The 26,519-nt window shown below is 44.6% G+C and overlaps 1 protein-coding gene across 6 annotated transcripts in view; it reads right to left on the bottom strand.

Annotated features, from left to right (window-relative positions):
• Mical2 (microtubule associated monooxygenase, calponin and LIM domain containing 2) overlaps positions 1 to 26,519 on the bottom strand; it is a 200,744-nt gene that overhangs the window by 62,467 nt on the left and 111,758 nt on the right. For 3 of the 6 annotated variants that reach the window (XM_070019395.1, XM_070019396.1, XM_070019399.1), the window contains exons 18-20: positions 14,836 to 15,022; positions 13,176 to 13,264; positions 11,353 to 11,455 (exon numbers count right to left, since the gene is read on the bottom strand). In XM_070019395.1, the coding sequence (XP_069875496.1) occupies positions 11,353 to 11,455; positions 13,176 to 13,264; positions 14,836 to 15,022 (379 nt within the window). Of the gene's footprint in view, positions 1 to 7,413; positions 7,633 to 8,653; positions 11,456 to 13,175; positions 13,265 to 14,835; positions 15,023 to 15,941; positions 16,050 to 24,329; positions 24,456 to 25,632; positions 25,735 to 25,949; positions 26,166 to 26,519 lie in introns of those variants that run through there. The other 3 variants (XM_070019397.1, XM_070019398.1, XR_011371310.1) reach the window with 3 other exon arrangements.

The raw sequence follows: 26,519 nt of genomic DNA, 5'->3' as shown, positions 1-26,519 counted from the left end.
CTCTGCAGGGTTGGGGAGGACCTGTGCTACCCTGGTTCAATGGCTGAAGGTGATTCTGTTTTCTGTCCCAGGTTGGAGACTCTTCCACTTGCCCTGGAACCCAGAGAGATAAGAAAGCAACAACTCCTCTCACAAATTCTTAGTAACTACAATTTTTTTTTTTTGGGTCTGGTCATGGGGCCTGAACTCTGGGCCTGGGTACTGTCCCTCAGCTCTTCAGCTCAAGGCTAGCACTCTACCACTTGAGCCACAGAGCCACTTCTGGCTTTTTTCTTTTTTCTTCTGTGGTGCTGAGGAATCGAACCCATGCATGCAAGGCAAGCGCTCTACCACTGAGCCACCTTCCCAGCCCAGTAACTACATTTTATAAGAAGAGAAACTGAGGCCCAGAGGATTCATGTAAGTTCCTAATTGCTACAATCACTTCTGGCTCTAGTCTTAGAGAGAGGCCCTATGTTGTACTGTTCTCTCTATAGACAAAGTTGAGAAAGAAAGCTAGGGAGCTAAGTGTAAGAAGATCCAGCTAGGAAAACAGAACTCAAGCCAGTGTTCAACAGAGGAAAGTTGAGACAGGCACAGGGCCACGGTGGCACTGGAAGTACTGAACAGACAGGGATTATGAGATGACCTAGATAGAAGCCATGGAAGTTACTGGTGAGTGGGACAAGGGGATGGGATGGGCCACCAGAGCCTAGAAGCCAAGACTACTGCTGCTGTGTAGGAAGATGGGAGAAGGATTCTGGCTTCTAGATTTCAACTTCAATTTCCCACTGATGTGGCTAATGGTCAAATCTAGCCAGAAGCCCATCACAAAGGACCCTGGGAAATGTAGTTTCAAGGATTTTAGCTTTCTAATAGGGAGCAGAGCAGGGGAAGGGAGGAGAGTGTTTTTGAGCGCAAATAGGTAGATAGATGCCTTGGTTACTACAGGTGGACTGTAACAAGTAAGGGGACAGGCAAAGGAGGGCCCTGGGAAAGGACCTGAGTGGGCAGTCCTTTCCACTGCCAGGAGATGTCACAATTGCTCAGAGAGGGAGGTTTTGTCCACATCAGTACCAAAGTCCTTTGGGGGCATGGCCTTTTAAAAATAAAGTGTGTCAAAGACAGAGCTGCTGCCATCCTGGGGCTTCTGTGAGTGACTCCTTAGGATGAGGCATCCAGAGTTGTTCAGGGCAGAAATGCTTTGATGGGTAGTGCTGGGTCTCTGGGCTTTACTCTACCCTGAGTCCTCAAGATCCTGCCTTGCTGAGCCCTTGCTGGGTATCCCAGGCCAAGGGACTGAGCCTGGGTGTGGTATAGACCCACAGGCACATCTCTGCTGCTCCCAAATTAGAACAGGAGACAGCATTACTCAGAAGGTCTTCTTGGCCCTAGTAACTGCCCTAGTACAAAGACCAAGATCAGCCTATATACAAACCATAAGGAAGCCACATGTTTGGTAGACATGGAAGCGGCTTGGGCCTGGGCCTCATCCCTTCATCTTCAGCAGAGTTGACCTGGTCATACCCTAGAACCTGCACCATGGACCCTGGGCAAGACAGCAGGGATTTTTAGCCCTCAGAGAAGGCTCCCTCTGAGTACCAGGGCCCTTTCCTAGGGAGAGAGAAGGGACTCACACAGCATCTTATCTCAGCTATGTGGACTCCACAGCAAAAATGCTAGATTGTTTTGTTAATGGGTATAGGTTTGGGGCTTTAGTTCTTAGACCCCGGATCCCCTTATTTCCTGCCCTGTCCTCTGTTACCAATAGGCATGAGGACTGGCCATGTCCTTCTCTAATGGCCAAGGCAGCACCTGTTCTTAGGGGTCCCTTAAAACTCTCTCAGGACAGTGGGGTGGTAGGCAGTGCCAGTGGCACTGGATGGAATCCCCATATCTAGAAATTGTGCGTAGGCCAGGCCGAGTCTGGCATGGGTTAGGGATGAGGAGAGGAGCGCTGATCTGCCTGCACATAGGCTCCACATAGTCGAGGGACCAGCTCCCTTTTCTGATATGGGTCCTCTGCTGGGTGGGTAGCTTTACTTGGTCTTGGGTCCACTTGCAGAATGGCTTGGCTCAGGGGATCTAAATAAAGTTGAGCCACCTGCATGTGTGGTGGGCGGTTGGAGAGTGAGTAGGCAGAGAGTGGCAGCTCCAGCCTCATCCCCAGTCTAGGTTGTCCGGCAAGAACAGATTTATACTACTTCTTGTCTCAACCTGTCACCCAGATTCTTATGTTAGGACATCAGAGAGGGTCAGTGAGAAGGTGGGAGAGAATGTGTGATATTGGATGGCCCACTGGAACTGCTCCCTGCTGCCACCTTCAGGCCAGACCTGAGTGGGTTGCCTAAACCCCACCTGTTTCTGTGTACTCAGCTCTGCCAAGACATGCATGAGAGGATGATGGTCCTCAAAAGACAAAATGAAGCAAAACCAAGAGGTGGCAGGATATACAACATTAACCTTCTGTTGCTTCAAGTCTTTCTTCTGAACTATGGCTGGACTTCCCCCAACCCAAACATGCTCCATATATTCTAAGGCCTGGGCCAGGGTCACTTAATCCACAAGGGCCACTGATGTGATCTGCTAGTTAGGATTATAAGTGTTCAAAAAAGACAAAGATCCCTATCCTCATAAAGCATCTGTTTAGCACAGAGGAAAACATAAATCAGCAATAGACTAATAGAATGGTAAATATAAGAATTATATAACATGGCTGACACTGATAAATGGCATGGAAAAGCTGGCTAGTAAGGGTGAGGTAGGAAGAAGGCTGAGGAGTAAAGGTTGCAGCATTATGAGTAGACTTCCATGGAGGGAATTGAATAAAACAGTGAATAGAAAAAACAGTGCCAGGTGCCTGTGGCTCATGCCTGTAATCCTACCTACTCAGAAGGCTGAGATCTGAGGATCATGGTTTGAAGGTAGCCTGGGCAGAAAATTCTGTGAGACTCTTACTTCCAATTAACCACAAAAAGCTGTAAGTGGCGTTGTGGCCCAAGTGGCAGAATGCTACCTTGAGCACAAAAGCTCAAGGATAGTGCCCAGTTCAAGCTCCATGAGCGGCAAAAAAAAAAAAAAAAAAAAAAAAAAAGGAAGGAAAGGAGGAAGGAAGGAAGGAAGGGCAGAGCTAGCAATATGAATTCTGAGAAAAGTTTACTTTGTAGATGGCACAGCTAGGGCAAAGGCTCTAAGGTACAACATATCTGTAGTTTGAGGAACAGTGTGAAGGACAGATGTAAGAGAGAAGAGAAGTCAGAGTTCATGGGCCAGGCTGTCCAGAGAGAGTGCCTTTGGAATCCCCTGTCTGCCTTGGAATTATAACTGTATAAGGTAGACAACTTGTGGAAAATTCTTGGTAGAGGAGTAACTTGATTTAAAGGATCACTAATGCAAGGGTGTTGAAAATAGTCTACAGATCTACGGCCATACCACCCTGAATGTGCCCAATCTCGTCTGAAAATAGTCTACAGGGCAAATGTAGAGACAAAGAGGCCACTGCACAATCACCCAGCAAAGGAGAACAGTGGCCAAGGCCAAGAGGTTTAGAAGTGATGAGAACTGGACAGATGCCCCATGCTCTTGGAATTTGCTGATAGAGTGGATATGGATCAAAAGAAAGCAGGATCAAGAATGGCTTCAAGGCTTTGGGGATGAGTGGAATTGGTTTCCAGCAATGAGAAAGGGCAAGAGTAGAGAATGTTATAGAGGGAAATCAAGGCTGGAGATGTATCTGTGAGCTGGACGTGCCCAGGTGGAGGTGGTGGGGAGACAGCTGGAAGCAGAGACAGGGCCTGCATGTAACTGAGACTTAGGCATTCCCTAAGCAAAGTTATGTTTTATTGGCAGTGATGGCAGGTAAGGAGGCCCCAGAGATGAGTCCCATATCTGAGGGGAGGTGGCTAACTGTCTTCAAGAGGGCTGGAGAATCAAAGAACAAGAGAAGAGATGGCACTGCTATCCTATTGGGTGTTCTGAGCCCCAGCTGACCTAGAGTATATGAACAAAGTCTTTCACAGGGCATTTCCTCTGCCAAATGAAGGAAGTGCTATCTGGAATGTGGCAAAGCATTATGTGCTCCAGCATTCTGTGCCACCTTTACAAAACCATACACCAGAGTCTTTGCAAGCTCCAATGTATAGAGAGGAATTGTGTTCATGCCACTCAGAAGTGGCATGAAGTGCTGGAGGTCAAAGCCAGGACTCAAAGTCCAGGGTCTTCACTACACAGCAAAAATCCCCCATAGAGCAGGTACCTGGCTCTGGTCCTGAGCCCATGGGTGCCTGTGGACTTGCATGCCTGGTATTAGTGAGCTCTGATAGACTTTTCCTTAAAACCTCTTTCTGATCTCAAGGGTGTTGAAAGGAGGTGAGCTAATGAGGAACTACAAGTTAAGAGCTTGGCTTAGTGCCTAGCACACAGAAAACACTGTACATGTAGCAGCAGGCCCCAGGACAGTGAAGGAAGAAGAAACTGTTTTAATTTATTGAAGGAATTTTCAGTTAAAGTTGTAAAAAGAAATGGAGAAGAGCCTACCCAATCTGGATGACCTACTTACTCTACTTGATATGCAAGTGCACAAAAATTTATTTCTTCTACTAGATTATTTGCTTAGGATAAATTCCGTAGGGTAGGATTACTGAGCCAACAGGTCAGAGCCCTGTTCTGGATCTTAGTAGTTGTTGTCATTATGTCTTCCAGAAAAAGGTTTCTTTGGTGGACATTGTACTCAATACTAAACTCATATATTTTAACTTTTAATTTTGAATTTGTGTGTGTGTGTATGTATGTGTGTGTGTGTGTGTGTGTGTGTGTTGGTACTGGGGCTTGAACTCAGAGCCTCATGCTCTTGCTTGATTTTTCTGCTCAAGGCTAGTGCTCTACCACTTGAGCCATACTCTACTTATAGCTTTTTGTTGGCTAATTGGAAATAAGTCTCATGGACTTTTCTGCCCAGGCTGGCTTTGATCCTCAGCCTCTGAGTATGTGGATTATAGGTGTGAACTACCAGCACCTAGATGATTTTTTTTCTTACAATTGATTTCATGAGTTTCTTCTAGCAGTTCAAGGTCCTGTATAATTAATTTGCATTCTTTTGAAAGCTAAGGAAGAATGTGCGTGTGCGTGCATGCGTGCGTGTGTGCGTGTGTGCGTGTGTGCGTGTGTGTGTGTGTGTGTGTGTGTGTGTGTGTGTGTGTGCTGGTCCTGGGGCTTGAACACAGGACCTGGGCACTGTCCCTGAGCTTTTGTGCTCAAAGCTAGCATTCTACCACTTGAACCATAGTTCCACTTCTGGCTTTTTGTGGTTAAATGGAGATGTCTCTTGGATTGTCTGGGTTGGCTAAGATTGTAGATTACAGATATGAGCCACTGGTGCCTGGAAGGAAGAACATTTTTGTAAATTCTTCCTTTTTAGTGTTTACTTTTTAAATTAGCCTAAGTGGGAATTACTTGTTCACTATCTTTGACCATTTATCAATGGGTCATTGCTCAATAAATATTAACTGATCACTTATGCTGTAGGAGGGGCCTAGGAACACCTGCTTTAAATGTACTTTTAAAATACCACAGCAATAAACTTCCTTATTGTTATATTTAATGAAGATTTTCCCCATCTATTTAATACTTTAATTATTTTTAAAATGTGTATAATCAGATTTGCCTCCTGTTTTACCTATACACCCCCCCCCCACACACACATTTCAGTTAGAGGTTATAAAGCTTAGAGAATTATCACCTCATGATTTTATCAATATTGAATTAGATTTTTTTATATGTATATATATATATATATATATATATATATATACTTATGTTTGTGGTATTGAGAACTTCTATTTAATACTATTATTTTACGTTTAAAATGTGAAGTCTTTAATTCAGGGTTTCTGGATTAAATATTGTACTCGACACTATTTATGTATAATGTAATAGCTAAACCAAAGCAAGCTGAACCATCACCACTACCACCACAAACAAAACAAAGCAAAACACACACAAAATTTGTAAGCAGATATGGGAGTGCTTACTTGAACAGTTAATGAAACTCCTACTTCTGAAGACTAAGAGATTCCCTGGAGATAGAATAATGAATCCTGTGAGTCTCCAAGGTTTTGGAGGACTGCTGGAAAGATTGATCTAAAACATTTATCAAACTTTATAACTCTGGACTCCTTTATTCATGAAGCACCTCTTGGAGTGCCAAACTTTGGAAGCTATCGTTTTAACTCAATTTAAAGCAAAGCTTAAAAATCTGACCATAAGTTCATTCTCTGTGGCATTTCCGGCATGTTGTAGATGTGTAGTAAATACAAACTGAATGAACAAATGAGTATGAGAACAGATCGACAGGTAAGACAATCAGATCTCGTCCAGCAATACTATGATATATACTCTCTAAAAATACATTCGGGTAGAGTATCTTTGTATGGTTCCCTTCTAGATCCCCAGGACCTAGAATAATGCTTAGAATAAGTCTTGTTGACAAGAAAAACAAAGGAACGAGTCTCTTGTCCATCCCACCACATTTCTTTCTAATATCTTTCCTGAATGGAAGGGGAAGAGTATCAGGGGCCCTTGATCATAACCTAAGGTAGTTCTGAAAGCAGATCCAAGCACTAACCTTGAGCTAGAGACCAGGACTCCAGGATTATCTCTTTGTAGGTACCAGGCCCTCATACAATTCATAGGTGGTACCATAAATTCAGTTACATTAGGCCTAGCAAGAGTAGGCCTCCTTCCTTGGGGATGCTGTTTCAGCACTGTCCACACTAGCTGAGCAAGACTTTAAGTCCATCCCAATTGCAGAGAGTCTGCCATGGATGCTGTACTCAGTGGCCCCACAAGCAGAACTTCATAGTACAAGGTGCTAAATGACCTGAGCCTTTATGAGCAGAGAATGCCTCTTAGGATGGCAAATGGTTCTCATCAGATGAGCACACTTGCTGTGTTCATTGTCATTTTGAGATTGACATTAGCACTTCCTCCTTACCTTTCACCCAGATGGACCAATATAAACTACAAGAGCCAACTTTGCTTGGTAGAAGCCTAAATGATATAAGGTTTATGGCAAAACAGTTTTTATAGGGTCATCACTTGGAAGTGTGAGGAAAATGGGTGCAGAGAGCTGTCAACACAGCCTGTTTCTAAGAGCTAAGGAAGGCTATTCACCTACTCTGTCCAGAATCTAGAATAGTAAAGTACCACAAGTTTTCAAGAAAGAGCCCCAACAGCCTGGACCCAGAGTATTGGTGACATTTTCCAAATATTACCCCTGGGTAATATTTCAGAATGCCCCAGCACAGCCCCAGCGAGTCCCGTGTTACCACAAGTGCAAGTCCCGCCAGCAGTTTAGGGAAGATGGGCTCCCTAAACCAATCCCTGTGTTTAAAGTTTTAGAAGCACCCATGGCAAAGAAGAGAGGAAACAATGAGCTTTATAAAGAACCATATTTATTTTCATTTACAGCATCAAATACCATAAATAAAGCTAAACATTGTTTGTGGTGTGCAAAATACAAGGTTCCATGTGGTACTGTAAATGGTTACCATAGGTCACAGACATGCCTTGTGATGAGAATGGGGAGGCTAGCTAGAGATAGGCTGAGAGAGAGGAGGGCTCTCTTGGTTGACATTGTAGAAAGGGAGGGAAATTCTGCAAGAGAAGATAAGAGCGAGGACTTTGTACTGGCCAGGCTCTGCACCAATGCAGCGAGGGGATACAGCATGCAGGGCTGGGCAAAGGCTGATAGGTCAGGGTGGCTCTGGCGACATGCAAAACAAATATCAACTACAGTCAAGAGTGTGAGGCCAGGCCTATGTTGGCTCTGCTCTACTGGGCGTGTGGCTTCTCTGTACCAACACTTTGATTGCTCTGCTGCTCCAGGTAAACAAGTCAGCAGGAATATGTACTCTAGGCCGAGCCATGGGAGTTAAGAGACTGGTCTCTCCAGGCCTGAGTCTGACTTAAGTCATTTCTCGATGTCATCCCTCTCCTGAGACCATGCATGATTGCTCTGATTGACGTTATTGAACTTTAGGAGTCCAGGAGGATAAGAAGTGCACTGCAGATTGTTTGGATCACCGGTGCAGGTTTGAAGAGAATGTTTGCTAGAATCATTGTGATTATTTGTATACAATACAGAACACGAGTCAAACTTGTAATGAGGCCTGGAAGAAATTTTTTTAATCATTCTAAAATGAATCATCTATGGGCTTGATAAATGGTAATCTTCATATTAGAATCAATTTAAGAAGATATTATTAGATAAGACCTTCTATAGAGGTCACTAGACAAATGTCTTCTTGCCAAAGGTGACAAAGCCTTCCTTGTATGGTACTGTCTCACAATCAAGTTAAACCTTCTCAAGAAGGTAAGTGGCTTCCCAGGTGCAACTGAAAAGCATAGACACAAGCCAGCCCAGAGGACAGAGGGGAGGCGGGGCATGCACTTGGGGTAGATCAGGCTGCATGCTCTAGGGCAAGTAGAATAGGACTTTGTTTTTGAGCTGAACCCTTCCCTCCCTCATGCTGTTAACCCCCCCTTCCCCATGCCACCAAATGAGTCCGTTAGACGCAAGCCACAGCACAATCATATTACCGGCGGGGAGGCAGGGTGTGGAAGCAGGTTAGGGATTAGTACCACTCTCTGAAAATAGCCCAGAAAAATCAGTCACCTCAGAGCAGAAATGTGTCAGCCAAGAAGTGGGTGTAGCACTGGAAGGCTGAAATGAACTGACGGCCACAAGGTGAGGTTGGAAAGAGAGAGAGACAGAGAAGAGAACTTAGCATGGAGAAAAAAGGGAAGAAAGAACTGGAGTTGAATAAGCAACCGTTAGAAAAGGGAAACATTCTCCCCCAACAAGTCACTCACTGTTTGATTAGGAGAGATGAACCTTTCTGGTGGTGGTCAGCTACTTATTTACATGAGCAGACATTGTCAACATTCCACTGAAGTCCTTTCAGAGCTACAAATGCCCTTAGGACCTTCTCTCCCTTCTCTTTTCTCTGCCCCAATTTAACTCTGGAATCTCACATTCATTCTTGAATATGTGATAGAAGTTTTGAGGAGTTGCTCCCCAGGACTCGCCCATGTGTTGGCACTGCCCACCAGGAAGGTTCAAGGTCTCCCAATATACAAACATCTGACTTATGACAGACACACCCAGTCTACTAGAATAATTCAAACCAGTCTTGTTATGGCCAGAGTGACATTCTTAGAGAGATTCTACTCTGGCTTCAGGGAACTTTCTGCAAAACATCTCAGCCCACCCTGAGCTGGCAGTAATCACAATGAGGTGGCACTCACATCCTGACCTCAAGAATTCACTTTGCATAATCAAACATGTGGAACATTAAAAATCCCAGCACAAAATGAGGAAAATGTAATGTGAGTCATCAGACTAAGAACAGTTCAAAAAAGACAGAGGTGCCAGCAGTTCCAGAAGACTTGACCGGGACCATGACCATGACCTGTGTTTCCCAACAACTCCAGGGACGTGTCTGGAGAAGCAACACCCACCCCTTCTTTCCACCCTACAGAAAATTTGTCATCCCAAAGCTTTCAGAGCTCTGGCTCTGAATCCACACCAGACTCCCTCTTTCCTAGCAAATAATTTCTAGTGCTAACAGCCAACCTCACAGAGCTCTCTTGATCCCAACAATTTTGAATATGCTGAGCACCACAGAAGGCATTTATCGGCCTTTCGTTGCTCAGTTGAGCCTGTGCAAGCAGAGTGAGGTGGGGACAGCTGAGGGTTCTTCCTGACCCCCAGAAGAGGGGGCCTGATGTTCTTTTTTTTGCCCCTGTTTGGGCCTGTTTTCTTGGACTCAGGACCTTGAGTTTGCTAGGCTAGCACTTTACCAATTTGATCCACTCTTCCAACTTGGGCTTATTTCCTAGAATCAGTCAATAAACAGCTTCCACTCCCGGCCTTCCCTCAGTTAAAACACAGCAAAGCTGCTTAAGGTCAGGCATTCTCTTTTGCTTGGACAGTGGGAAAATGGTTTCTGTTTTGACACATATCTATGGCAGCAGCCAGAGCATGACAGGCAAGGTCATGCTTCCCAGGAGCTGGTAAACTTCCTCTGGTTCAAAGGACACCAGACGAGAGGCAGTTTTTTTCCCTTTACTCAGCCTGACCCCTATGCACCTGAGTGGCCTTGGTTCAGCTTATAGCCTGGTCTAGGGACCTGATAGAGTCCTTGAGGACTAAAATGCCACCAGCTGAAATAGTTTGTCCTCAGCGTAGAATTAGCCTGGAAGAGTTTTCCAGGGTCAAGTGCCAGCAGGCTGCCACCTTAGTGCCCGTTAGTGGGAAGGAAAATAGATTGTTGGGAAGTCTGTAACAATCTGGTTGGAACCCTGTGAGTCTGTGTCATCTGATTGTGATTGGATAAGGGAAAAAGCCTATAAGCTACTATTTTACTTCAAAACAAAGGAGCAAAGCAGTCTTCCCCCCTCTACGAAGAGAGGAGTCAACACACTTCTGTGCATTTTTGTAGAGTTGATTCTATTTTGTTCCTCTGTTCTTCTAAACATTATGCTTTCAAATTCCTCCCCAAATTGCCTACTGTTGACAGGTGACATCAGGTTGCATACATTGCAAGGCACTGGTCAAGAGATGGCACATTCACTTAGGTATATGCAAATTCCCAGGTCAAGTAGTGATTTGTGCAAGTAGTGATTCTTACAGTTCACTGCCATGTTGAAGAGTGATGAACTTCAAATGTTCAGAAAAAAAATGACACTCATAGAAAAAAAATTGCTCTTGGCTTATTGAAAGATAAACATTGAAATGTAAACCCAGAAATATGGCTCGCTTTGGTATAAAAAATAATGTACAAAGGTATAAAAAAAGTCCTTCATGTCATCTCTAGCCCTAGCACCTGGACTGGATGTTCACCTTGTCAAGGCCAGGTGGAGGTGGCTGATATGAAACTCTTTGGCTTGGAGCTAATTGTTATAGACACTAGACTTGGCCAGAGCCTTAGCAAACAACAAACAATGGCCATCTACAATCCAGAAATGTTAAGGCACTTTGGGGCAGCCAGACACCTCACTCGCGCTTGGTGGGAATGCAGCTGAGTACCCAGCTGCGAATGCTTTCAAGAGACTCCTCAGACTCCCTGTACATAGTTGCTAGGACCTCAGAGAAGGCCCAGAGAAGTGGCAGCCCGAGGCTTATGAGCTCATACATATAGCAGTAGTTGTAAGCATTGTCCCTGACATGCAGCCCGATGGCTTGCAGCAGTCCCCGTATCCAGTTAAGCAGGTTCTGGGGAATGGCCAGCAGGCCCCGGGGAAGGTCGAGCAGGGCCCTTGGCAGCCTGAGAGGCCAGCTCAGTGCCTTCCTAAAGAAGGAGGTGGAGATACCTGGGGGGCTGCCTTCTGGTGTGCTGATGGCGGCCACTGCACAAGAACTTTCGGTGGGAGTATCTCGTCGAGGGGTTTCCTGCTCCTGCCATGGCCCCTCCTCCTGAGAAAGAGACCAAAGTGAAGGCATTTAGTCCATGAGTCTCACGGAGCAGTCTTCCAACAGAGCAGACTGAGAGAACCAATAAAAATCTAACCTGGAAGGCCCCGAGTTACACAATTAGCCCCTAAATAATCTCAGCACTCTTACTCATGGTGCCAAATAAGAGAACAACTTTTTTGGGGGACAAACTGATTATCCAATTCATAAACTCTCAAAATGGACAAGCCCTTTGACCGGCATTCCTGCTTATAATGATATATCCTAAGTAAACTATCTGAAATAGGGATAAACATTTGCAAGAAAAGATGTTCTTTATGAAGTTATTTGTAAGATAAAAATATCAAGCAATGTAAAAGTCCACCAACATGGGTCTAGTGATATAGATTACTGACTATGAAAGAAGGAGACTCTTAAATAGGCATTAAAAGTTCCTAGACGAATTGGTTGAATGGTAATTCCTTGGTCTAACTACTTAAAGATAATAAAAATATAAATAAAATTGATTGGAGAATTTAAAATTAAAATGAAAAATTCCCAAAGAATTTATATGACTTAGAAAATTATTTTTTAATTTCTGTTTTTTAAATTTTATTTTTATCTGTAAGTAGTTTTACAAAGGAGTTGCATTCAAACATGGATCAATGTCATGCCTTTCAGCATTCTCTCCAATTCCTCCCAACCCTATCTCTTGCCTTAATTTTCCTAATTTTATCAAAATGCATTGAATTTTATAACTGCATTCTCTTCCCTTTCCTCTGCCTACTTCCCTCCTCTTGATCACCCTCTCCTCACATTCGAGCACCCAATTCCTGGTGTTATTTTGTTGTGCTGTGAGTTTCTTTTTGATATACTGTTAGTGAAAAAGAATATAAAACTGTAGAGGGTATAGTTAAACTATAAGTTAAAAGTTATTCACATAAAGTGATGAAGTTTTTTCAAGGTAGGTGATTACAGATTTTTAACTTTCCTTTTTTATATATTTATTTTTCCCTTTTAAAATTAAACCTCTATGACTTGGCCAGTACTGGGACTTAAACTCTGGCCTCATGCTTACCCTGTTGACTCATGCCTCCAGCCCGGACTTTTACTGGTTCACTGGAGTTAAGAGTCTCATGAACTTCTCTGCCAGAACTGGCTTCAAACTTTGATTTTCCAGGTCTCAGCTTCCTGAATAGCTATGGGCATAAGCTACTGGCACCTTGCTAGAAAATGTTTTAAGCCATGTTCTTGGTGCTAGACAATTCCTCAAACCAGAGAGAAGGTATTTACTAAGAGCTATTAGAGGGGGCACTACCACAGACCATCTATAAATTCAGTGGGCTGCTCCAAGAGTCTGCAAAAGGACTTGGGAACCACAGGTCGGCTCCCTTATCTGGCATTTCTCCTGTAAGTAGTATCCTGTGGCCAGGTGGATACTAGGTATACAGGGAGCACTGGCTTTTGTAAAGACAGGCACAGAGTACCATCCCTTGCAGCACATGGGCAAATTCTTTTTGGCTTCTCTAGAGAAGCCAGCCAGCTACTCACTTGGCCTTTGCAATGTGTAAACCGAAGGCCACTAAATAAATGGAGGTAAGGGAAACACCCTCAGGAGGAAGTAGAGGCATTTCCTTATCGCAAGCAGTCTCCATCCCTCCAAGGCCAGAAAAATGCATTAGGCTTTGAGGAACATTTGAAGATCTCCTCCTCCTGGTTTGACCACAACTTTTGAGACACATACCTCTTTTTGTTGCTTCAACTCTGCCCGTCTCTTCCGTTGTTTATTGTTAGTTTTACAGTGAATGAAATGAGGTTTGCAGTAAAATTTTCCTGTGGAAAAAGAGACAGAAAGACAGACAGACAACAGACACAGACAGACAGACAGACAGACAGACACACACACACACAATTTTTGTCCTGTAAACCACAGAAAATAAGCCAAGTACCTTTCACTGTCTGGTCAGAATACTTGGTTTAGACATGGAAAATAGATGTATCACCATCCCTCAACAAGTACCCTGAGATAAGGCAGTCACACTTTTTATTGCTTCAATAATGGGGTGAGGGGATCTTGAAATGGGGCTAAAAATCTTCTGGCAACCCTCAAGCCAAGGTAAGGTCAAGTTTCTTTACAAGATCAGTTGCCAGGGAACAAAAATGGGCAGCTGTAAATGTTGATACACTCCTATCCTTTCTGAGATTCTGAGAACAAATAGGGGCAGTAAGGAGCAAGAAAAGACACAGGTAGGGTATATGCTAGGTAAATGGCTTCTCCCAGGACTTCTAGGCACCTTCTAGAAAGGTCCTCCTGCTCACTGCTGTGATAGGCACAACAGTGATGGTATTAACAATAAGTAAATGTAATGTAGGACTTAATATATACCAGGTACCATTATATAGGTTTCACATAAATTAACCAATCATCCTTCAGCCTTATGAACTAAGTATTATTTTTTGTTATTGCTTATTTTTTGAGATAGGGTGCTGGCTTGCTGTTTCATGTTAGCCTCAAACTCAAACTCCCCTGCCTTTACTTCCTGAGGGTTGGGATTACAAGCCTGTACTACCATGGACAATCCTCTTATTATCCACATTTTACAGATGAGGAAACTGAGTGATCCAGAGGTAAAGAAATAGGACTGATGTTATATGATAGTATGGCCTGGATTCGAGCCCAGGTGGGTTGATTTGAGGTTCTTTAACACTAAACACTGTGCTGTATCACAATGGTTGAAAATTAGAAAAATCATGACATAGTCCAATGAGTACAATCCCTTCCTCAATGGTTTCTGGTAGGCATTTATCAAAGGAGATGCTATTTTTTTAAAATTTGTAAATTAATTTTTTTTTTCTGGTCGTGTGCTTGAACTCTGGGCCTGGGCACTGTCCCTGAGCTCTTCAGCTCAAGGAATGCACACTACCACTTGAGCCATAGTGCCACTTCCAGTTTTCTGGTGGTTAACTGGAGATAAGAGCCTCACAGATGTCCCTGCCCAGGCTGGCTTTGAACTGTGATCCTCAGATCTTAGCCTCTTGTGTAGCTAGGAATACAAGCATGAACCACTGGCATCGGGCTTATTAGGTAATTTTTGTAACACCTGCTTTATAAACATGGTGCTGGGTATGCTATTATTATTATGCCAAACAAGGCCTGCAGAAGGTGGCAATACTAAGTGAGAAAGTGCATTTAAGCCCTCTGCACACAGTAGATGCCACAGATAGCTGGTAACCTGTAAGGCCCATGAATAACCTCTCTGTAGCAGGAGCTCCCAGTCTCCCTAACCAGCTGTCTCCCTGTGGGAACAACTGACTGTCTGTCCAGAGCCTTTACACAACTGGGAACCCACAATAAAGCCACATCTACAGCAGGGATTATTGCTATTCCAGTCCCTGGAGGTTACCTTCATCACAGTCGAAGGCATAGGCAGCCAGGCGCAAGGTGTTGGCACAGACACTGCAGCGGAAACACTCCCGGTGGAAGAAGTGGCCCTCAGCACTCAGCCGTTCCATCACGTACACGCGTTTTTCACAGAAGTAACAGGTGTCACTGCCACCCAGGCCTAGGGGAAACACCTTTCGCATAGAATCCTGGAGTTGGGAGAGAAGAGCTGTGTGATAGGTCTGAATAAATCCCAAAGGCCAAGACTTTTAGAAATTCCAAATGGAATCACAGGATCCTCTGGGGCTCCTGGTTGTTGCTAAGGCATTGGAGCAGAGAACAAGGCGGGAAGATGTGCTACCAACCTAGACTCCAGCCTTCTAGGGCTCTCCTCAGGCTGCCTGTTACACACAAACCTGTCTGCCCAATGATGGGTCTGTCCCAGGGATTAAGTATCATTGGGCATTGGAGTCAGGTCACAGAGGCCCTGCTAAGGATGTTTAACACATGCTCAACTGCTGTAGTGGCTTAAGTCAGGTAAAGAAAGTCTCAAATATGTTCTAGAGAGCACAGAGAAAGGATAGCTTGTGTTCTACAGCATCCCAAAGCTGCCAGCCACATTCCTAAATGCAAATGGTAAGGTAGATGGAGGGCCAGGATAGTCTAGCCCTGTGTGATCTCAGGGCAATGCGCCAAAAAGGAAACCAAATGAACTGTCAACATATGTCGCTGGTGATGGCAATGAGTGGCCTTAAGTGAGGAGGAAAGAATCGGAAGAAGACACGTTCTCTCCTTGAGAACTTGTTTTCTTGTAAGGCCTGATTTCATCTCTTAATCCAATACCCAGTGCTGTTCAGATTGGACACCCAAACGCTGAAGGTCAGGAACATCCAGTTATGCACATGGCCTTCCAGGACCCAAGACTGAGCTGTTCTTCAGAGCCACTGATAGCAAGGAGGCAATTGTTTTGGCAATGACCCATAAGGAAGATCATTGCCTTGGTGTAGCCCATTTTCAGCGCCCTTTTGTTCTGGGGAGTCTTCAGAGGTCTGGGCTATATCCTGTGATCCTGCTCCAAGAAACCACAGCCAGTGGCTGCAGGTGTAGGTTGAGCATGCATGTTCTTACCAGGTCTGGAGAGATGGCTTGGGCCTTAGGTTTGTGATCATTCAAATATAGATTGACCAAGACTTCAGCTGCAGCCCCTATTCCGCTGGACACTTTCCCTACTGTCAGCTAGCCAAGAGCAAAGGTGGATGAGACAGAGACAAAAGGAGAGGCCAGTTAGCACCCAGAAGGAAAGTAGGGACAAGTCTGGATATGAAAGATGGCTCTAACCCACATGCAAAGAGTACCCCATGTCCCAGAAAGGCAAACTACCGGGAGTAGATGATGGGTATTCTATAAATAGAGAGAAGGAAAGAAAAAATTGTGATAGTAAAAAGGGAAATTCTACATTAGCCTACTTCTATGAGGTATCTAGCATTGCCAAATAATAGGAACAGACAGTGGAATAGTGTTGTCTAGTGGCTGGGGTGAGGGTCGGGGAGGAAGTTACTGCTTAATGGGTACTGACTTGTGTTTTTGTGAGATGAAAAGAACTCTTGAGCTACATGGTGTGATGAACATACAACACTGTAAATATACTTCAGTGAACACTTCAAAATTCTTAAGATATAAATGTTATGCTAAGTGTATTTTAATATAAAAAGTGGAAAAATATTATTTAAAAAAGAGCTCTAGCTGGGTGCTGGTGGCTCACACCTGTAATTCTAGCTACTTGGAGTTGGAGATCTGAGGATCATGGTTCAAAGCCAGCCTGGGCAGGAAAAGTCCATGAGACTCTTATCTCCAATAAACCACCAGAAAACCAGAAGTGGTACTCTGGCTTAAGTAGTAGGGTGCTTGCCTTGAGCTGAAGTAATGAGGGACAGTGCCCAGGCCCAGAGTTCAAGCCCCACGACCGACCCCCCCCCCCCAAAAAAAAGAGCTCAATGACACTGGGTAGGGATCCAAGTGACAAACAAGTCCCTCTACTGGGGCTTGTAGGAGTTCATAAGCCTCTGGTTATATAAAAGTAAGGGAGGAGATCTACCTGATGCCACTTAGCAAATAAATGCAAGTGTCAGGCCTGTTCTCAGATCTCCTGCCCCTCAGCCCTTCACATCATGAGGATCTGGTGGGATTTTTAATCTCAGACCCAATAACTACCTCCAAAGGCTTATAGTGCACCTGCCTGTGCCAGCCTGGAAGACAGAAAGGACTGAGTAAAGGAGAGAAACCCAGAGCCAAGCCTTCATAGAAAGCTAGTCTGCAGCCATCATCCTCTTGAGAGTTGCTGAGTGGGCTGTAAGGCCTGAAAGACCAGGACAGGGCTAGGATCCAGCTCTGCCAAATATGGCTTCTGAGATCTACACAGAGCCCAGAGCTTCTGAACTTGTTTTTCTCATTTATTAAAGTGGGGACAGTTATAGTTGTCTCAACTGAGTTAGAGAAGGTTGGCCCAGTGCATGGGACTTAGCAGAGGCTTGGCTAAGATAACTTTGACTCTTCCTCCTCTGGACTCAGCCTGCCCTTGATGTCCTAGTCCCTAAAAAGCAAAAACATTTGTCCTTGAACTGAGTCTCTTCCAGCTGGACCACAGACCAACACACAGTGGCTGGAGTGCAGTAGATGACTGGGCTGTCCTGAGATGAGGGTCTGAGCAGGTGCAAGGCAGGGCCAGTGCAAAGTTGGGGAGGTCTCAGTCCCATGTGGGCCCCAGAGCATGGCTTGATCCCTCACCAATGTGTCAAGGAACTGACAGGTCAGAGCATGGCACAATCACACATCAATCTCCTAAGCAAACCCCCATTCCCTCCCTTTCTCTCCAGCAGCAATGAAAGCCCACCCTGGGAACACTACCATCTTCTCTGAGGAAAATTTGCATAGGATGAGATTCTGGACATACTGTTCCTGAGGTGGAGAGGACTCATACCCTGCCCAACCTCCAAATCCAGCTTCTAGAGCCGCCAGAGCGCACAGCAGTTTAGACGGCAGGGTGTCTTGTGCAAAGGTTGGCTGCCATTGGGCCCACAAGTGGTGGGGGTGAAATGGCGCCCTCCATTGAAACCCAATATTGCTCTTGAGAGGCCACATCTAATCTGATAACAGACTCAGGTACAAACCAGGATGTCCAGAAGACCTGAAGTATAAGACAGCAGGTTGGTCAGCTCCCCAACTGCTGGCAGCAGGCCAACTACTATCCTCTCACCTGAGGCTAACTCTCCAGATTCCAGTAAGCACACAGACATTATAGAGATAAACAGGAAAGGAATGCTGAGCAGGCTGGTGACAGTGACAGGATCTCAGGGACTGTCATCCCTTTTCTCATGATGGAAGCCCTACACTAAGAGAAGCTTTGGAACAGTCATTCCATACCAAGAATGTGGGGCTCTTGGGGACTGCAGAGTATTGGCTGTTAGGTGTCTGGTCCCTTGGGGTAGCAGAAGGGGTCTTATCAGACTGCACAAAGCATTCATTTCTTGGAGTGATATCTGCCAGACCAGGTTCCTCCTCTTCCCTCCTATCATCTGCACTCAGCCTGAGAGAGATTAAGATTCTGCTTCCAAACATGCATCTTGACACTCTCAGAAGCCTATAAATCCCAGGAAACTCAGCTCCTGCTTCCAGGCAAGTTCATGTGTATTGCTCAGGATAATGAGCCACAGTTCCTGATGCTCTATCCCCTGCTGGGGCTCCTATCTCCATCAGTAGGGATTGCAGAATACAAGGTTTATATAAAAAATCTGAGGGGGAGGGAAGGCAGAAGAGGTCAGATGTCTTCTGGTTATTGCCCACTCTGCCTTTGGTGGCTGCCTTCTGGCACAGTGTGTGAACCAGCTCCGGTGTACTCTCCCAGAAAGGCACCTGTGAGCTTATGACACCCACGCATGATTATTGCCTCCTCGATGTTGCAGAGATCAAGACTATGTTCTCTGAGGCTTTAAATACAAGTCCCTAATGAGATCTTATTAACTATTTAGATAATAAGCACTTTGGGCCACTTCACTACTGAGTGATTCTGATTTAGGGAGCAATTACTGAGGTATGTAGAAAGCTGTGAGGTTGCTGAGGGTGTCAACCAAGTACACTGGTATAGATCAAAGGCTTACCAGATCTACCAGCTCAGGGCATTGTCACTTGGATGGTGGATCCGGGTGGAAGACCATACATTTCTTTCAATACGGGCCCAAAAGCTCCTTTCTCCCTGTCATCCACACATACACGTGGAGCAACATAAAAAATTGAACTGAAAGCATCCTTACAGAAATTAGCATTGGGTCTTCCACTTGCCCTTCTAACCTGCTGGATACCATCCCATAATCATGAACACATACACTTCCTGGAGAAGCCACAGAGTGATGGAGAATTTGTCTTAATGGATGATGATACAGGATACATAAGGAAATGGGAAGATATGTTATCTTTAACAACTACCAAAAGGGCCAGACCCAGAAAGTTGCAACTAGGAAGCTACTGGAAGAGCAGTTAAGCTTCCCTATTATACTTCCTTTTAGATGTGAAGTTACAAAGACTGGAGATATAAAGGGGATTCTAAATCTACTCTCTTATCTGAAATAGTAAAAACCTGGCAACTCTCTGTAGCTAGGTAGAGCCAGAAAGGTGGGAAAGGATATGTGGAGTAAGAAAGCAGTAACACTCATTTGTTGTCTCTGTGATTTAGATAGGCCCAGATACATCTCCATATTTTAGAATAATTAGCATCACCCATCTTAACCACCTCAAGCCAGTGTCTAATGGTTGGGGGCTGTTAGCCAGCATGACCATGTATGTTCCCCTAGATCAGAGAAAAAAAAGGTAACAGCTGTCATTGTAAGCCTTTAACTCTCATTTCTTAGATGAGGAGCAGGAAATAGTTCTTTTTCTATATTCTATTTCTTCCTATTTTAACCAGTTATACTAAAATAGTTCCTTGCTAGGACTTTGACTTTTTGTGCGAAACACTCTGAAATACTTTTCTTGAGTGGATCTGTGATTTGTGTGCAAACTGGGAAGCTGAGGAAAACCCTCATCCATTTTCCAGTGACAACAAGAGGGCCTAGAAACCCACCCCAAAGACCAATGGGAAGGTGACCGTTGCCCTGAGGATTGAAGGTTATCATCCTTCTATATCCTGACAGTAGATGGCTGTTCTGGCTATCTAAAAGTGAGGTTATAACTGGTAGCTTCTCCTAGCTCCATGTGTAAGAGGCAACTTAAAAGATGCTTTTGGGGCTGGGAAGGTGGCTCAGTGGTAGAGCGCTTGCCTTGCATGCCTGAGGCCCTGGGTTTGATTCCTCAGCACCACATAAGCAAAAAGAAAAAAGCCGGAAGTGGTGCTGTGGCTCAAGTGGTAGAGCGCTAGCCCTGAGCTGAACAGCTGACGGACAGTGCCCAGGCCCAGAGTTCAGGCCCCATGACTGGACCTCCCCCCAAAAAAAGATGCTTTTGCTGAGCCCTGTGGATTAACTAAAAGTCCCCCAACTTTGTATCTATGCCATTTTGTCTGAGTTATTCTCTGCTGCATTCACTTTACCATCTTAGGCTCTAGGAAAGAGAAGATCCATCAATAAATATCTTGTGTGGAAGGCAAACTGTTCCTCAAACAAGCAAAACTTTCTTATCATTTTAAAAGAAAGCAGCCCCAAACTCAATTTGTTCCTATTGTTCCAATGGTAAAGTGTTAACTTCTCCGGAACGACTCCAGAGACAAGACTATGCTAATGGTCAACCAGTCCACACATCTGTGACTCAAGACTGTTTTAACCAATAACTTTCTCATCCCCTACTCCTATTTCTTCCTATTTAGCCTGAAGCCTCTGTCTATACCCCTGAAGATGACTGATGATACACTGAAGTGCTATCTTCTCATGGCTGCCATGTAATAAACCTCCTTCTCCACCCTTCACCATGTCTCCTTATTTGGTATGAGAGTGGTCAGACTATTGTGGAAGTTTTGGACTTTGGGCCAGGGGTCTAAAAACCGGGTTTCAAGCGTGTTTCAAACTATTTGTGGATGATGGTTAGGTTTGTTTTTTCCTTCTAAATCTTTGATCCCTTGTGGATTGATACCATGATTCTAGAGATGACAAAAATAAATGACTAAAAATTATCCTGCATTTGGATGTGTAGCAATGTCAAGCTGCTGTACATGTTTCCAATGCTCACTCTCATTTGCTAAACTCACTGGTGGTAGATCTGTTTTGGTCCATGGATCACCCCTTGAAGGTCTCTGTTCTGGTCAATTGGGGAATTCCTTGACTTTTGAGAAATAAACATTCAACTCACAGAACTTCCAGAGAACTCATCTTGGTATTGATTACAGAGTAAGAGCCTTACTTCTCAGCAAGGGGAAATCATGTATTGAATGGCAAGTCCCATGTGTTCCCAGAGAACACATGTGCTTAAGCAGAGCACAAATGATTTAGTAGGGACAATTTATTCAACTCTGAAAGTTAGATGACCAGATAAATTGGCAGAAAAAAACGATCACATCCCAATCATTTGTTGTTTTGTTGTCATTTTAAGAATTACCAATTTTCTAGTCTCATATCTTTCAGTGTTATTGTGATGTTCAAGAACTTAGCTATTTTTCCTACCTTTTTCCTCTTTTGAATTCCTATTATTTTTTCTGCTAATTAGCATAAACTGGAACAGTTCCTGTCATTATCCTATATTATATCAGGTTAACTTCACATATACCCTTTCTCCTCTGAGAGCTATAGTTTCCTCAGCTACTAAATGGAGAGACTACCCCCAACCTTGCAGGGCTGTAAGTCATAAAAGAATCTGAGTAAGATGGCCACTGGCAGAGTCAATAGGTCCAAAGCATTGCTGTGTGTGTGGCTGTGCATTACAATATCCTGAGTCTTCCCTCCTTTTCTTTTAAATGACTCTCTCTTCTCTGCATGGGAAGAATGATAGAATTTATTCAGGATGAGCCTGATGTCTTCTCTGCCCCAGCTAGCTGTGGTTCAAACATGGGCATACAATTATTGTCACATGCACCAATGCCAGAGATATTGAGCCAGAGATGGCTGTCTCTTTAGCAAGAGATATTCTTCAGGCAATTCTGTGGTCTCCCTCCAGATTAAGTCACTGCTTAGATGTTGAAGCATTCCTCACACAGCACTGAACTGATCAGTCTGGATGACTTCTAGTCTGGTCCCTTTGCTATTAGTGGTCTTGCCTTAGTCATTTCTATTCCCATGACACAGGCAAGATGCTGTACATGAAAGAGGAAGTAGGCTCCTGGGCACTTAGTATCCAAGCAATAGCATGTCTCTCTGGGCCTGAAACCAGTCATGGTTCCAGGTGTCCAGATTGCACCATTCTGCAGAATTGAGCCACTTGTGGTCATGTGGCCTGTTGAGTATCAAGTAAATGCATGCAGGTCAGGCAGGGGTGAGAGTCCAGCTTCCAGGGACTCAGAACTAAAGGCTTATAGGAGGGGGAGGATTCAATGGGCGGGGCCACAGGAGGTCTTCTGGGCCTACTGGGCAAACATAGCCATACTGAGGAGTCGTTTAAGAAAACATCAAAGGACAGGTGATTTGGACCCGATTTTCTCAGCTATTTCCCCAAGGCAAGGAGGAGCAAGAAATGAAAATCCTCTTATTTAAGAGCATCTGGAAGTCACTTGCTTACAGTAGAAATTCACACAAGCCTTTGGGGTTGTGACCAATGTCTTCCTACCCTTCTCCCAGACACCAGGCATGATGCTGATGATTATATATGCACCTTAGCCCACACCATCCTGCCTCATGGATCTCAAAACTCCCAATGGCAGGTGAGTCAGTTGACGCTCAAAAAGGCTCTAACTTATTATTCTTAAATGTCTGGATTTGAAATGGGAACCTGAAGGTGATAACTTTGTTCAGAGACATGCGAATATTCTTCTGAAAGCCCCCCCTCCCCCAACTAGGAAAGAGAACATTTACTAAGTACTTTAGCCATTTTGCATATGTCGGGTCATTGCAACATCTCAATCACCCTCAGAAGTAGTTGACAGCATCTCCAGTTTATTTGCTAGGAAACTAAGGCTCAGAGAGCCAGCTTCCTTGTTCAGAAAGATCAATGTGTAACTGATGCATTGAACTGAAGTCAGATTCCAGCTCATATTTTTTTTTCCTGTCTCCCTGACATACACCAGTGCCCTGCAAATACAACACCTCCCAGGCTAAGGTACATGCCTCCAAAAGCTGCCTAGGCTTATTCTTGGAGCAGAGGTAGGATTATGAGGAGAAAGCTGTCTTGAGATCTAGCCTTCCACCAGATGAAACAAAGCCAGGTTGCATATCCTCAGCTTACCTGGGTATTCCATTTCTTCCTAATACACAAATCTTCAGAATAAACCCTGCAAATCTGGTTTTAAAACAAATACTCTCAGGAGTAGAGGAAGTTCCTTTCGCAATGCTTATTGCTTTTCTGACCCTTGAGGCCTAACACAGCTCTCAGCTTGATGAAACAGCCCCTCTTCCAGCTGTGCAAATGCCCAGCCACCATCTTATTCTTACAAGAGATTACCAGTCTTGGACAATGGTAGCAACCATACCATGGAGCAAATCTATATAGGGTGTAGATACAACTAGAGGAGGCTGGTTTGATGGGACTGAGGAGAAAAACGGTACTAAAGACATATAATTGAACGTGGACTTGAAAGACAGGCGTTGGCAAGGGTTTGGGCCCTAAAACAGAGGTCTTCAAGTTCTCTGGAATTGTTCAGGACAACAAAGCAACAGGACTACTCTGAACTTTAAGGCAGAACATCAGATAAGAAGGGAAGCTAAGATACAGAGATTCAGAGACTTGCTCAGTGCCCAGGTATTTCCTTCTAAGAACTCCATGACCATTCACAGCCACACTTGAAAGGCACAGCCTGCAATGAATAATTTGGAAGCTGTGAAAGCAGCCTAATTGTACTATCATTTAATGACCAAGACTGGTCTGGGGGAAATAAGGTACAAAGCTACAGAAGTGGAGTTAGAAGACCAGGGCTTGGCCATCTCAAGCCAGCCCCATTCCTACTCTACCTGTTCCTGGATGTGGGGCTTCACATGCACAGAGTTTCTGGGAGAGTTCTCTTTGACAAGGACCCCATTCATACTTTGTCTGTGAATCCTTCCCAGTCTTTTCCTCCTATAATCTTGCCTTTATTCCTCTTAAAGAATTTATGAAGAGTATTTATTGTAGTAGGTTTGAAATTGCTATTTTGTTAGGTCAAACAAGCCAAATATGAGCAGTCGTATACAATAAAAAAAGTAACGTATTGATATGAAAATGTGCCGTTTTCACACAAACTGGGTAAAAACAATTTGGAATCCAGGGCTGTTGTAAACTTATAAACTTTCACAGCTTATAAACGTTCATCCCAGTCAAGTCAGGCTCCAGATGTTGGCTGGTGTAAGCCAAGCAGAGCATGAGAACATCACAGGACATGCATGAGGAGGGGCAGCAATGACTCAAGGCAACTACCTTTCTGGCAGGAGAAGCAGACTCAACAGTTGACTGAGAAGAAGTGGCAGCTGGATCAGGAGATGGAAGGCAAGAGGGAGAAGATGGAGGATGAGTGTGAGACAGGCCTTTAGAGAGTAGTTTATTCTGCACAGAACAGAGACAGAGGAAACAGAGATTATCCCGTGGGCAGACACAGGAATACTTGCCTCATAATGTAAACTCTACACCTCAGAGGGGAGAAGACACTGAGGTCCATGGTTCAGGACAAAACAGAAGCCTGTCTTTGAGGCTGAACAGAATTATGTGGCTCCTAGCTACACTGTATTCTGTTTCAACAGTTACTGCTCCCTTGTCATACCAAAATAGATCCATTCTGCTTCTGCCTACACCTGCTCCAGACATCAGTGCTAATTACTGAAGTCCTTGCCCTGGAGCTTGGTATGGAGCAGCAGCTGCAAGCTTGGGTGTGTGTGTGTGTGTGAAACCCTGGGTCATGTTGAGGCAGAAGGCCATAGCAGGCCTACAGTTGTAGGTAGGCAACTGTACTGACCTCCTAGAAACTGCTGGAGCCCTAAATGTAGGACATATAACTACATGCAGCACATCCCTTCCATGTCAGCAATTACACCAAATGTGGAAGACATGGGTCCGGAGGAGGCTGTGTGAAAGCTTCAGAAGAGATGTGTCCTAGAGACAGGCTTGCTGCAAGAAAAGGACTTGACACATGTACCCACTGGTTGGGCCTCATTCTCATTCTTCCAATTCCCTGTGAACATATGTTCTTCTTTTCTCCATGTCTCTAAATAGTAGCTTGTTTGAAGAAGGCTGCACTTTCTATGCTAAGACAAGGTTTTCCTTCTTGGTTTGAGGTTGTCCCTTGAAGAACCAAATCCAAGTTATGGCATGATTTTGGCTTAACCATTTAGTACCTCTCTGGTCTGCATGAGCAATTGGTTTGCTTTCACCATAAAGGCACTATGAGTCTTGTAACGGACCTGTGTCCCCTCTTTGCATTGGTACTTGGAAACGCAGAGTCAATTTAGAAACCAGCATCTAACAGCATAACTTTCTGTTGGCTAAAAGTCTCCTTTGACTTGGGCTTACTTTCCTGCCTTGGTTTTCCCTTTGTCTCATGGGTCAACTTATTTTGAATCTTTGCATTTGGATCTTTCTAGATGACATCTCTAACTCTTTAGTGGCTTGGAAAAAATAACTCCTCATGCCACAGAAGGAGGAAACCATATCTAACTTCTTATTCATGGCTACCTGGCTGGATGCCAAGCACTTGTGTTCCTGGGAACTCTGAAGGCCCTGCGTTTACCTGTGGGATATCTCCATGTCCAAACATGGAGGCCAGGTGAGCTGCCTTCTCCTTAATGTTCTTTTTGTGAAACTCCCTGTTGGCCAAGTTCTGAGCCCTCTTCTGTAGTCAAAGAAAGGAAGGAGAAAGAAAAGATCGTGACAGAGTCACTTGTGAGGTCACTTTCAAGAGAGCAGCCTGGGGCTCAGCTCACCACACAGCAGACAGGAGACAGGGAAGGAACAGGAGGAGAAGGGACTGTCATAGGTAGGAAGAGGGAGATGAAGGACAGGAAACCATCTACATATGGACACAGGCAGGTCAAGCTGGTCTTTCACCTGAAGAATCTTTTCTTCCACCTGTTGCAGCCGCTGCAGCACCCCAGAGAGGGCCAGTGCCCTCTGGCAGTTGGGAGGCAGGGCAGGGAGGTTTTCTGGCCCACCCAGCTGCAGGTCAGACTTGGCCCTGGCTCTCCAAGGCCTGTTCATCCGTTCACTGCCAGCAGACACTTGATTGAGTTCTCTGAGCACTTGTCCCGTTACAACAGAGGGGAACTGGGAGACAAGAAAAATCAAACTTCCCTCCTATGGCCCTTCCAGAAATCACCTCCCCTCAAGGACCCCTGAATTATAGAGGCAAAAGATTGCACATTAGCTTCAGGTGCCTCCCTTCTGCTACTGCATTAGAATCACAGGGCACCCAGTTACCACTACAATCCTGTGCCTCACCCAGAGCCCAACCCAAACATCTATATCCCGGTTCCCATCCTCGCTGTATGCTGAGTTCATCTGAGGGTACTTTCAGAAAACCCCTGGACTTGCTGGGTTGATTGGTCTGTGGGTACATGAGACATTGATATTTCAGCAAAAAACCTCTCCAGGTAATTTGTGTGTACACAAACTATACAA

This window comes from Dipodomys merriami, unplaced genomic scaffold (genome assembly GCF_024711535.1).
Source record: "Dipodomys merriami isolate MVZ:Mamm:240054 unplaced genomic scaffold, mDipMer1.0.p SCAF_133, whole genome shotgun sequence".
Taxonomy (NCBI): Eukaryota; Metazoa; Chordata; class Mammalia; order Rodentia; family Heteromyidae; genus Dipodomys; species Dipodomys merriami.
Note: the sequence above shows the minus strand (reverse complement) of the source record. Positions and strands in the feature narration are given on the sequence as shown.